At 34.6% G+C, this 12,902-nt stretch overlaps 1 protein-coding gene across 1 annotated transcript in view; it reads right to left on the reverse strand.

The window, feature by feature from the left end:
• Nucleotides 1-12,902, reverse strand: part of TMPRSS15 (transmembrane serine protease 15) — a gene marked incomplete at both ends in the record, with an annotated part of 51,065 nt that overhangs the window by 15,665 nt on the left and 22,498 nt on the right. Inside the window, 8 exons of the mRNA XM_082279023.1 lie at nucleotides 3-113; nucleotides 2,538-2,669; nucleotides 3,133-3,258; nucleotides 4,420-4,509; nucleotides 8,083-8,224; nucleotides 9,418-9,568; nucleotides 10,006-10,108; nucleotides 12,342-12,491. Coding sequence (XP_082135149.1) covers nucleotides 3-113; nucleotides 2,538-2,669; nucleotides 3,133-3,258; nucleotides 4,420-4,509; nucleotides 8,083-8,224; nucleotides 9,418-9,568; nucleotides 10,006-10,108; nucleotides 12,342-12,491 — 1,005 coding nt within the window. The remainder of the gene's footprint in view (nucleotides 1-2; nucleotides 114-2,537; nucleotides 2,670-3,132; nucleotides 3,259-4,419; nucleotides 4,510-8,082; nucleotides 8,225-9,417; nucleotides 9,569-10,005; nucleotides 10,109-12,341; nucleotides 12,492-12,902) is intronic.

Consider the following 12,902-nt stretch of genomic DNA (forward strand, 5'->3'; position numbering starts at 1 on the left):
ACTGCACTTTGCTTCATCAGAGCCATCTTCACACTGAGGTACATTGTCACACAGGTTATGCAACGGGATGCATTTCCCACTGCCACACTGATGCTCATCAACTGTGCAAGCCCCTGAAGGGAAACAAGAAAGGAAAATTAATCCATAATTATGAGGAAGGTTGATGTTCACAGGAGATCTTACAGTTCACCTCAAGAAAATTGTGTAGATAGTATCCAGAACCTTTGATTTCTTTCCATTTCCATCCATGTTTCTTTCAAAATAAAGATAATTTTCAGATAAATAGAAGCTAATTAAGAATAAGTTCTATAGCACTCTGCCTTGTAGCTTCTGCTCTAGTTAGTGTTGCTCAGTTAGTAGTTTTCTTCTTTTGCAAGGGATAAACATTGGAGTGAAAGTCAAATCCTGTCAAAAGTGACTAATGATTTCAATTTTCAAATGTTCAGCACTTTCACAAATTTTAAAGAACTTAAAGTGTGTCAAGTCAAGCAATTGAGCAAAGAGGCAATGAGAGCCCAGTCTCCTTCTGAAACCTGTTTGTGAGCAAAGGTGGAAGAGACAAAAGTAAAAGGAACGAATGAGGAAAGCATTCATGAAAATAGGATTAAGCTACTTCAGAATCAGTTATACAATAAAAGCAGATGAGGGAGAGAGTAAATATTAAGTTATATTTCTTTCCTTGGCCAAAGTGTATTTTTAATGGCTTCATTCATTTACAGGAAATATACAGTCATAAACTTAAATTCCATCAAAAAATGGTTTCTTTTACTTTCCTGGACTTTCTGACAGAAATATTTAATTATCTAGAAGTCTTATTTGAAGCATGATAATTACTTTACTTCTGAATTTTTAATATTCTTATAAAATGATTCATTCATCAATCATCATGGCCTGTACCAAATGGAAGAGGAAGAGTATGGTTTATAAAAGGCTTGAACCAGATTTTCACACATTCAATGTCTATAACTAATGACAGTTATTCACAGAATTTGGTGAATAATGACAGTGTTTTTATTATATTGCATACTGACAAAAATTACTTCTGTTCAAATAGTTCTTACTTTTCAAAAAAACCAATATTTCATAGAAAAAAAAATAAAATGCAAAGAAAAGTCTGCTTTTCTTCTAAAGTTAATTTTTTCTTCTAAAGTTAATTAAAGTTAATTTATTTACTGACAATCCTTTTATCCTTAGGCCAGCATGCTAATGATATTAGTCTGTCCTTTGGCTGCAAAGATCATGAATAAGCATAATCCTTTTGCAAATGGAAATTTTTTAATACATTTAACCAGAACTGGCAATGGCCACTCTGAGAATTCTGCCTTGCTAAGCTTAATTTTCATTTTACGAAATACGGGCAAGGCTGGCCCAGCAAAGATGCTGAACCAGCTGATAAAAAAGGCAGAGTTGTTGGACTGAACAAATATGATAGAGAAGGCAGAACAAGAAGCAGCAAAATTGTCATATGTACATCTAAACCAACCTCTCAGTCTTGCACAATGGGAATAAACAGAGTTAATTTTACAAATGTAGACCAATGGTGAAGGTTTTTTAAAATATTAAGAAAAGTAAAATTATTATTACTACTGTGAATCCATAAAAAATCTACCACTGGCTAAACAAGCCAGGAGAAACTTGCCATTTCTGATAGTTAAAATAAGAAAATGAGCCTAGATCCTTGTTGAATTTCTGTTCATGTAAGTGCATGGTACTTCACAGATCTCTCAACAGTCTCTCTGCTTTTTTTTCCTTCTGTTTTTCTCCAGTCAGACTCCCACAGAAGTAATACAAAGTCTCTAATTAATTCAGTAAAGATTTGGCCAAGAGTTAGTATAATTATTTGTCCTGCCACGCACATTACTGTTCCATGTAATTTGCATTACGCTTCATTTTGCATCTTTTTGGAGGGTTGATTGCTGTATTATGAGTGACAAGTCTAATTGCAATCCCCAAGAATATCAAGAGTCTTTCAGAAGGGATCTGGCTGGAACCAGAAACACTGTTGTCCAAATATTTAAGAGACTAGTTCTTTCAGATTATTCACACACTGAAGACCAAATTTTAAAAGATGCAAGAAGGACCATATTGCAAATTTGATCAGAGTTACCACACACAGTTTTCTCTTCTACTGCATGTTATCAATAATAAATATTTTACAAATGCATTTAAACACACATTATTGACACCCTGGAATGATTTACGAAGTGATGTTTTTTCCTTGGGCTTTTATAGGGAATAGTTAGCATTTGCCCTCTTAATATCTGAAAAGATTTTGGTCAAAATACTGGCTCAAATTTTCCACACAATATCACAGAGTTTCACATGATCTAGACATTGTTCCAATTACACTAAGAAACAAACTCATCATGTTTCATGCCAGGAAATAAAAAGTACAGATGAGTAACCAGCCTTTTTCTCTTTAACATTTGCATATTTCTACTGAGCAAGTGCTGAAAGTCACTTTGCACTCTCCACGTTTTCTGAAATATATTTGGCCAGTGGTATAACCCCTTAAAGACAAAGGTTCAGATGCTTACTTAGATGGTAGCCAGTAGTAAAGTTTGCAAGAAATCCCTTCCCTGTTGTAGAGCTGTCCGTCCGGAGGATCACTGTCATCTGGTTTGTTGTAGAGAAGACATCTGGCAGCGGGCCTTTCTCTGTGTAGACAGCTATTCACCAGGAAACCATGAGTACATTCAGCCTATTTTGTTCATATATATTTGAAAATGTTTCGGGTTCAAAAGCAAATACTACCACCACAGGGATGTAGTTGCTTCCCCAAACCTAACTGCTCTCAGACTGCAGTGGTCAGAGCCCAGCACCAGATTTGACTAATCAGCACAGAACAATTAGGCTCAACTAAAAGATTATCCTTCTGTTTGTCCACGCACATAAACAGTCTGATTTATTGAGAAGTCAGTTTCACATGGATTGCACGGAAAGCTGAGTGTGTGCAAATGTTTTGGAAACATGATGTCACATAGAGTATGCTTTCTCAATTTTTCCTCCAAATTTCTGAGGCCCAAAAAGTGTGAATGAAATGAGAGGAATTTAATTTCCTTTATATTATATCCCTCAGTTTGCTCTAGCTGTCTGATTACATTCATTTTAGTACCCACTGCTGCTACTTGCCCAAAAGTAAGGAATCTGGTCCTCTGCCATCTCTGACTTCAACCACGTCATTAATAGTTTCCAGATCAAAAACCTGAAAATGAAGTTGGATGTTTTTTCCATTTTCAGCATTCAAGTACCACACACCTGGAAAATAGTAACACACACACACAAATCACCTTTTCAGTAGTTAAATTTACTGTGCCATTTTTGTGTTGAAGGGTTTTGGGGGGAAAAAGTCTCTCCTAAATTATTAATAATCACCCAAGAGATTAAGAAGTTTAAATCTTGTATTTAAAAGCTGTGAGTTTCCCTAAAGTAGTAAAGCTCGTTCGTTTCTGACTGTGACAATGTGACAAATAGTCATGACACTTAAGTCTCATTTGATCATAAGATAATTTTTATAATCAGTCACAGAGCCTGTCTTTCAGGTTAAAGTAGCTCTTTGCTTCTGTTTAGCCTATACTTTCTCATATTTAATCTAAGTGTGGATACTATGGAAATCTTGCAAAGAAAGTGAAAAAAAACCCCAACCAATTTGAAATATTTTCATGGAGTGAAAAGTATTTTTTCACTTGTACGAGTCTCATTTGGGAACTTGTGAAATGAATACTGGAAAAGTGAGCCATATCTCAAGCAGAACAGAAACACAAAATGACAGCTCTTATGATTACCATCCCAACACTATTCCCCAGGACCGAAGAAATAAATAATTAAAATTTCATTAAGAAGCAATGACAAAGCTCTCTTCCTCACTTTATCCATCAACAGCACATAATGTATTACCTTGAAGCATTCACTTTTGCCAGCTCTAGCATAATCTAAATCAAGTAACATCTTTAGAATAACAATGTCTTCTCACGAATATGTTAAGAATCATTCAATAAGGACAGGATTCCTTACAAAATGCATGCGTGTATTCTTTGCCTCCAGAAAACTTGAGCTATTTAACAGCAGAAGTGATGATATTAACCTGGCAAATACACCGGGTTACGGTAAAATGGGAATTTTCATCATCTTATGTGTCTCTGCATTGACATAAAGGCATTTGACATAATAGGCAGGATGGAATTGGCCTGTCTGGACTCATACCATTGGAATATGCTTGTCTTCATGCCTTTTTAATCAACTGGCACATGTTCCCTTAGCTGCTGCTCAGTACCATATAGAATGCAGTTAGAAGATTCCACTGTATATACCTTAGATCTTTTTTTTTGTTTGACAGCATCTGAGTTGGAAAAGCAGATTTAGTATCTCTATTTTTATATGGTTAAACTTCTCCTAAAGGTTTGGAAAAGAATGACTTACAAGAAGCTAAATTAGGGTAATTGTTTGGAAAGTTTGCAGAGCTGAATGTACTGTTTGGCTCCCAGAGTTCAACTGGCCCTCCACAGTCAGCTGAAAAACAAAACATTTAAGAATGTAATTAACTTACTGTCTTACTTTTTCAATCTGAGGTAACAATGATAATTTTTAAAAGTAATTTTCATGATTATTGGTCTGCAAGCTGTGCACATGACAGAAATATGAAGACAAGAATGTGATACAGTTATCTGTCTCATTTACTAGTACAGTATTAAAAAAGCTAGAAAATGTCAAGAGAGGCTCCTGAATTTAAGCAATTTATGCACTTTACTTGTATGGTTTTCTTGTTACCTGATCAATCTTAGAATTAAAGAATCATTAAGGTTGGAAAAGACCTCTGAGAACATTGAGTCCAGCCTTTGACTGATCAACAAGACCTTGTCAACCTTGTCAACTAGACCATACACTGAGTGGCACATCCAGCTGTTTCCTGAACTCCTCCAGGGACATTGACTCCACCACCTCCCTGGGTAGCCCCTTCCAATGCCTGACCACCCTTTTGGTTGAGAAATTATTCTTACAGCATCAGCAGAGCTAATCAAATCTAAAGCTCTTTTTGTCATCTAGCAAGTAAACTTACGGCAAAAGCCCCCAACTCCCTCATACCATTATTTTGTTTTCATCAGGACCCCAAAAACTTTTACAGCTAAACGCTGTCGGTTGTTAAGTCATTTGCTTTTTCCTTAAAACAACTATTCTAGTAGGAAATACCTTTGTCATAAAGATGTATATGTACTTATAGGCAAAAATTGATAAAATTTCTGTAAAAGCAAATATTGTGGATATGTCTACACACATATACATGCACTCACACACATGGACACAGCTAACTGCACTTTATATATTCAATATTCTATTTCAATATATAATTTTGATGGTGGTTTACATCGAAATATGTCAGTTTCATGTTCAAAACCTTTACTTGATATTGAGAAATACTATTTATTTTTTATTTTAGCCATCAGAATGGTTGAATGAACCATCAGAATGAACTTTGGTGTTTTCCCACTTTTGTTGCTCACAATTATTTTATTGAAAAATTAACAATGCTCCTCCACTTGCTTCAGGAAATAGTAGTTAAAGCAAAACAGATTTACCTGCCTTTTTTTGTTTTGGTTTTATTCTTTGAATTAAAATTGATATTTTTCTTAACTAGCAGACTTTGGCTAACATTTAAATCTCTCCTCCCCACCCCTTTTGGCTCAAATTTTGCATGCCATGACGTCTAACAGTATCTCACACTCTGAGCCCCTTGGTTGGGGACTGCATAATCTACAAGTCCTACCAAGTCTGACCATTGAATCCCACTGGGAGAAAGCTCAAAAAAAAAAAAAAAAACCAAGAAAAACCTGAACTTCCTCACAACAGCCATCTTCTAGAATTTTCAATTTTACCAATCCCTCCTGGAAAGAAAAGCCAAACTCTCAGAAAGAAAGAGGAACTGTTAACATTCCCACCCCGACTAATAAGTATGTTATGTTACGGCCATGTGGCTCACAAGGAGGATTGTTTTCTCTATAAATACCATGAACAACAGATAAAGATGATGTTGCCTTTTTTTAATGGAACATCATGGCATATGAAATCTGATCTAGTGTTGACTACATGTAAGGCACATTAGTAGTGATCTTTGTCTTGCATGGAGAAATGAGAGAAGAAATTGAATTCACTCATGTCTTGAAAAAATGTAAAAATTTCCAGTGATCTTGAAACACAAATTCATATGGAGTTATTGATACACCTGTTACTCATTAGAGAACCAAATATTAATCTCTACCAACAATCTTGGTTGAGCACAACAGATGATTTTCTTAACGCTTTAGAAATTACATGTGACCTATGCATAAATAAATTTCTCTGTGCTTTGGCCAAAACTTCAGTTTATATTGACATACACATCTTAAGTGTGGAATCTACACTGTCATTTACACACCATTGTTTGTGTTAAAAGACAGGTTATTAACACAAAGATGAAAGCAATCTTTGTTTTAGATGAAAGTGTAATCTGACAGTCTTGTGCAAAGGACAAAAGCAAATCATGCTTCCCTATGCCACCATCAAAAATATTCTTTTTTACGTTTCAAGGAACTCTTGTGGCACTGTGAATGATGCCAGTGACTTGTACTGAAGCTCTAATTCTAGTAAAAGAAATTGACTCAGTTCAAATTCTTTTATGTCTTCTTTGTGGACATGACATTTGTAGTGAAACCATTAGTGTTAGTAAGCTTGTACACATTCATCAAAGTAATTTCATACTTCTTTGAAGATGATTGAAAGCATTCACTTTTTTTTCATCAGGTTACAGATAGCATGTAGTAGCATGTCCCAACAAAGTTATGAAAACAAACTATTTTTTTGCCAGCAACAGCTTGGATTGTCCTTTTGTATCATGGATCTCTTTAAACTCATTCATAAAGAGTTATTAGCCATATTACCATCTCCTTTTTTTGAATATTAAAATTTTATCAGCATATTTTGGGTAGAGATCTATAATTTGATATTCCTTTGGTGTTTTTCAGAATCACTCAGGTACTATTTACCACAGGGCTGTTTTAGCCCTGATCATTAGACTGGTGCTTTGTGAGGTGTGTTTACCCACAGCACCTGAAGGATTGATGGAGGGGGCAGACATCAGCATCTCTCCACAAAATTACTTTAATAAAAACTGCAAATAAATTCCAAAACTCATTTTGGGAAATTATGACTGAAGTTACTACTGCTATTAAAATTTAATTTTGCTGACAGACACACCTTGTTGAACTTTACCTCTCTGTGTCTCATGATGGAGCTCTAAAACTGCATTTTGCTCTTATATTTAGAAGGTTTTGTTTTCTTACCTGTCCTGTTGCAGTAGATTTGGAGGTGACAGATTTGAGAGAACGACAATATTATTATACAGTGTTTCAATGTGAATACAACGCAAACAGTCTTACTATTATTTTAATTTTAGACCATTTTTATTTACTAAATGCTGTCAAGAGAGCAACCAGCTGTGCTTCAAAAGGCACAGTAAATATAATAAGAGGCAGTCCTAGAACATGCTCAGTGTTTGTTTTAATGATTTGAAGCCATGTGTGGATAGGTCTTTTGTAAAAATTCATTTTCCCAAAATTTCATCCTCTTTCCGAATGAATTACAAAGCAAGCCCCATTAGATATTTTAATGATTTTTCCACAAGCTTTATTTATATTTATATATAAATATATATATTTATATTGGTTTTTGCTTTGAATGTGCTTGGACTTGTTTAACATCGTATACAATCTTTCTTCTCTCTTATAAAAGTCATCCAGATTTGTAAGGATGGTTACAGATATTTTCTCTATTTTTCTCTGTGAGATTTTCCTGTCTAGCTCTCTGAAACTGGAATGTTTTGAGGAAGCTTAAACCTATGTACTTTCCTCTAAAATGCTCTGCAGCTGGAAGGGTCTGGATCAAGCTGTACAATGTGTCTGGAGAGGCATGGAACTGGATCTTAGTATGTTACTCTGAAGATAACTCTATAATTCTGAAGAGAGGTTTTTATAAAATTGAGGTTGGAAATTCTGATCCACTGATACACAAATACAGTAATAGGAAATCAACAGTGATTTAGTGTTCACTTACTAGGAACTAAAGGCGTGGTAGCAACAGTTGGCCTCACAGTTGGCTCTACGTAATTATTTTCATTACACTTTCCCTTTGTCAGGCCAATGTCATCCATGGCGATATCACTGGGACCACGCCTTTTAAAGGCATCGAAAATAACCTGAATTCAGGAAAAAAAAATAGAATTTTATGATTTTATGAACGTTTTCCAGTTTCCTGCACTGTGTCATTCTGTCTTTTCTTGAATGCTCTTATTTACACTGTAAGCTACACTGGTGCTACACTCGGGAAAGCATCAGGGATGAGACAGAATTCTTCACAAAACAAAGCAGCACTATGCAAACTGAGTGGATCATTCTAAGGAATGTAGTACCTTCTTCATTTAAATGATGAACATGATTTAAAAATAGTCAATACCTTTCCTTTTTATATATAAATCCATGTAATTTTCAAAACAATTCTGCATTGCTCATCAGGCCAAACTTCTCCCGAATTAATGTCATGAAAAACTGAAATTAATCTCGTTTGTTCTGTACTGTTCTTTAATATCCACGTATTTAAAGCAATCCTGCAAACAGGGAATTTGTGCTGGTGAGATACATATAGCAATCTTCTTGAGATCATACGTGGTTACATATTTTGGGGAGGTTATGACCACATATTTTCTGGAAATCTGATGCAGCCAGGTCACAGATGCATTTATTTCCTGAGATGTTAAATGCATCTTTCTGGCAGTGCTTGCCAGAAATCAATCAAAACTACTGTAGCAGGACAAACCATCCCAAATACCTATAAAATGAAATTGTTTTCAAAAGAGAGATGTTGAAAGAATTGTCTGGAATAAATCTCCTCCTGTTGTTTACAGATAAGTCAGGTCAGTTGTTAACCATGTGGTGTCAAAATCACTTCCATCTGCAACACACTTTCAGTGGATTAATCTGTAAGTAATTAGTGAAAACACTGATTCACAATCTGAAGGAATTTAAGTCTTCTAATGGCTCAGTGCTTCACATCAGTATTGAGATTTTATATTCCACAGCAGATTTTGATAGGCTTTGAAAACTCTTGTTTTGTGGAAAGCTCTCATTATAACATTCATTGTTCCTTGACAATGATCAGGTTTTCTGTTTTCTGCAATACAAAAATCTTTAAATCCCAGAGTAAGGAAAAGGGGATGTGAGAATTCAAATGGGGATTCCAGTATTCTGCATGCTAATACTTATTTGATGGCACACATTGTTAAATGATATTAAGTATCTTTGAAGCTGTGGAACTTTGGGTTGATTACACAGAAAACTCTGATATCAATTTAGCTAAAATAAATGAAAAAAAAAAAAAGGCAGTTCAACAAACCTTAAAATCAGATGTTTCATTTAAAGTTACTTGTCCATAATTCCAGTTGTTTCCATAGTTTCCTTCTTTCTCAAAAATGATGTTTTCCTGACCATGCTCATCACCTATGCTAACTCTTAAACGGTAAACATTATCACCATACATGAAATACCTAGAGGGGGAAAAGCATTTGGGTATTATTAAAACGAAGTCAAATTCCATTAAAAAATTACAATGGTTTATGAAATCAGGATTAATTTGACACAAGCATGAAAATAAAATTAATTGCATGTTTGGATTATACCTGGAATTGTAGAGGTCTAGTTAAGCTTCATGACAAAAAACATTTCAGGGATTCTTAATATTATTTTTGTACAGAAATGAATATTGGATGAAGGGTGAAAAAGAAAATACATTAAAGTTAACTGTAAGAGTCAAAGTTATTAAGGAGTTGAACTTCACGCTCGGAGTTGAGAATAATCATGGAAATCCAAACAGAACCAGGCTGGTGTTGCTGGCACGCTGAGTGGGATTAATATTTTATCTGAAAGAAAGCTCTTTAGGTAATTTCTTAAAAAAAGTATAGGTTTAGGAACGATGTAACAGTACCAAAAGCTTAGACAATACATATCTGAAGGGACCAAAGGCAAACTCAGAATCCGGACTCGCTCTTCTATGAATCCAAGTCCGATGGGTGTTGAAATATAAAATCCTACAAGATAATGAGCACACTTTAGCCAGGACAGAAGAACTTTCTTTTTTCTTTTTTACTTATTGAATTAGAGTGTTTACATTAAAAATAACATCAAGCACGGATAGTGTTGCATGATTTGGAAGATTCCTGACACAGTAAATGTGAATGATTATCCCAAGATGTATTCATCACTCAATGACATATTAAATTGAGCTTTTAAGCTTCTTGGATACTCCTCAGAACTAGATAAGCAATGGGAAACCAGTCCTGTTCAAGTCAGTGGGAAACCTGCCTTAAATGTAGTGAAGGCAGCAATTCTACTGGGTTTATAAAAATGTCTTCCTGCTTGATATTGCTTGTGATTTTGCAGGAGAATTTCCTGACAGTTTTATAACTTGTATCCGTATGACAATAGGAAATATGGATTGCGTGTTGAGAGGGTGACAGAATGACTATGTGAATATTTTATAGCAAGGTGAAGCATTATAAAAAATCAAAAACTCCCTTTATTTGTGAAAATGAGTTTGTAGCTCTTTGTGAGATAATTTGTTGCAGCTGGGAATTTGGACCTCTTGTTGCCATATGAGGCCAGGCCACAGAAGCACTGGATTTGTCATATTTAAAATAAAAATCTTGCTTTATTCAAATCATGTGTGTAATCTCATATTTTCTTCTATCTAATGCATTTATATGCAAATATTATATTAATAGAATTTTCAAATGAATATAAATATAATTATGTAATTTAAATTATATATACTGTATTCTGTTATTTACACTTCCAGATTATCTAGGTTTTTTTAATGTGGGAGGCTAAAATACCTGAAAATTAGTCTGAAATCTGAACCAGGACTTTAATTTCATCTGTTGACTTAGAGAGCATGCATTAAAATATAAATGGTGTCTAACTTAAAGGAAAAAGTTCTTCATATAATCAAAGGGACAGTTCTTGATCTTTGTTTCATCAATTCTCTGAGCATTCAGAATCAATTTTTGAATGTGTATTAAATTCTTTACTTTTCAAGAGAAGAAAAACAAAAATAAGAGTTTCACTGAATGTAATAGCCTGATATTAATGATGTGATTCACATTCTTACACAAAACACAGGTCACAGAAATTTAAATATGCAACACAATAGTAACATTACATATAGGAACATTACATATGTCAGCTTAGACTTGGCACAGGGAAACAGAGAACACCCAAAATAGATTAATATTTTCAAGAGAAAAAAATCATTGTCAAGTGTTTTATTAAACAAATTTTACATTCTTTCATCCGATTTGCATTCTGGGAGCCAAGTGGGAAGACAAAACAGTGTTCTGGAGATTGTTTAGAAAATGTGCATTTACTCAGAGAGGGGTGAATAATTTCTATCTGATAAAGTGCAGAATACTATTTTTCGTTTCCCAGGAGTAACTTCTTTCAGAATAATTTGCAATTTTCCCAGTTATTTTTCACTGAATAAGCTTTATGTAAGTCTTGCATAGAATACATATAAGCATTGCAAAATTCAATTTATGTTTTACTCGGTTTTAGATGGACTGATAAATCAACTGAGAAAGTGATTGTTTGGTTTTATTGTTGAAAAGGTAAAAAATGTATGGAGTCTTATTCTGGGATAAGGATTCATGATACACTCAAAATCCAATTCCTATCAGTCTTTAAATAAATTTGTCTTTTGATATGACCACTCTTCCAATTAAGTTATTTAACTGTAACAGTTACTGGAGTGTTTGTGTGTTTGGCACAGTTGGTGTGTTTGCCGTGCAGTAATTGGGGACACAGATGCACCCTGTAAACTGCAGGTCAACTTTTTAAAATCAAAATTATTTTGTGACAACCATGAGGATGTCAGCAGTAGAGACGGATGAAATAGAAGTGATTTGCCTAATATGCAATTATATCTTTTTCCCTCAACATGCAGGTTTTTGACCTATAACATTTTTGCATAATAGGAATTCCTTTCTCACATAAGGCATTTTAGTGTAATGATAGCATTGAAAATTTTCAGAACCTGACACTTTTATCATTTTACTTATTTCTTTATTTCTTCTTTTAGTTTTGGTATACTTCCACAAGACGGCAATCAGTAACATAAAACATTTTTTTGTCAGGTAGTCCTGACTCATTTTTATGGCAGAATAAAATGACATCCTGGTAATACCACTGTGAAGAACTCATTATGCTGTGATATAAGCTAAATCAAGTTTTTCCTTTAATCTTCAAGTCACTTTTTTTTGGTCTTACCTGACAAGTTGCCAAATGTATGATCAAATTCAGGACCACTCATCAAGGGAAAAGTAGGACCCTGAACTCTGTCCCAGTCTGAATCATCATCTAAATCTTGTATCCAGAAACAAAAGCCGTCTTCAAAAGTGCAATTGATTTTCTCATAATCTGTGAATAAGAACTTCTAGTAAATAAAAGATGACAGAGATGGTATTTTTTTTCAGAATTATAGAAGAATGAATGATGAATGATGTAAATTTTTAAATATGTTTGTAAACCAGCCCACAGTGACTCAGTTTCATCTTTATGCAATGTGGCAGAATTACTCAAATAAATGTGTTGTTCGTACTTGTTAACAAAACACTATTTTTGAAGGGTGGCCCTACATATTCTCTCACTCTTTCACCAACCTTCTTTTCTGATCCCTCTTTTCCTCTTTTCTTTGCCAAGGCCTGGATTGCTCCAGAAGAAAGAGCTCACCATTAGAGCCGAGTGCTGTGCTCCACGCCCCTGGGTTGCCCCTTTCCTTCTTCTCATTTGCTCCTTGTTTGCTCACATGTCTTTTCTGCAGCATCCTCA

The sequence above is a fragment of the Coloeus monedula genome (assembly GCF_965178545.1).
Source record: "Coloeus monedula genome assembly, chromosome: 3".
Classification (NCBI taxonomy): Eukaryota; Metazoa; Chordata; class Aves; order Passeriformes; family Corvidae; genus Coloeus; species Coloeus monedula.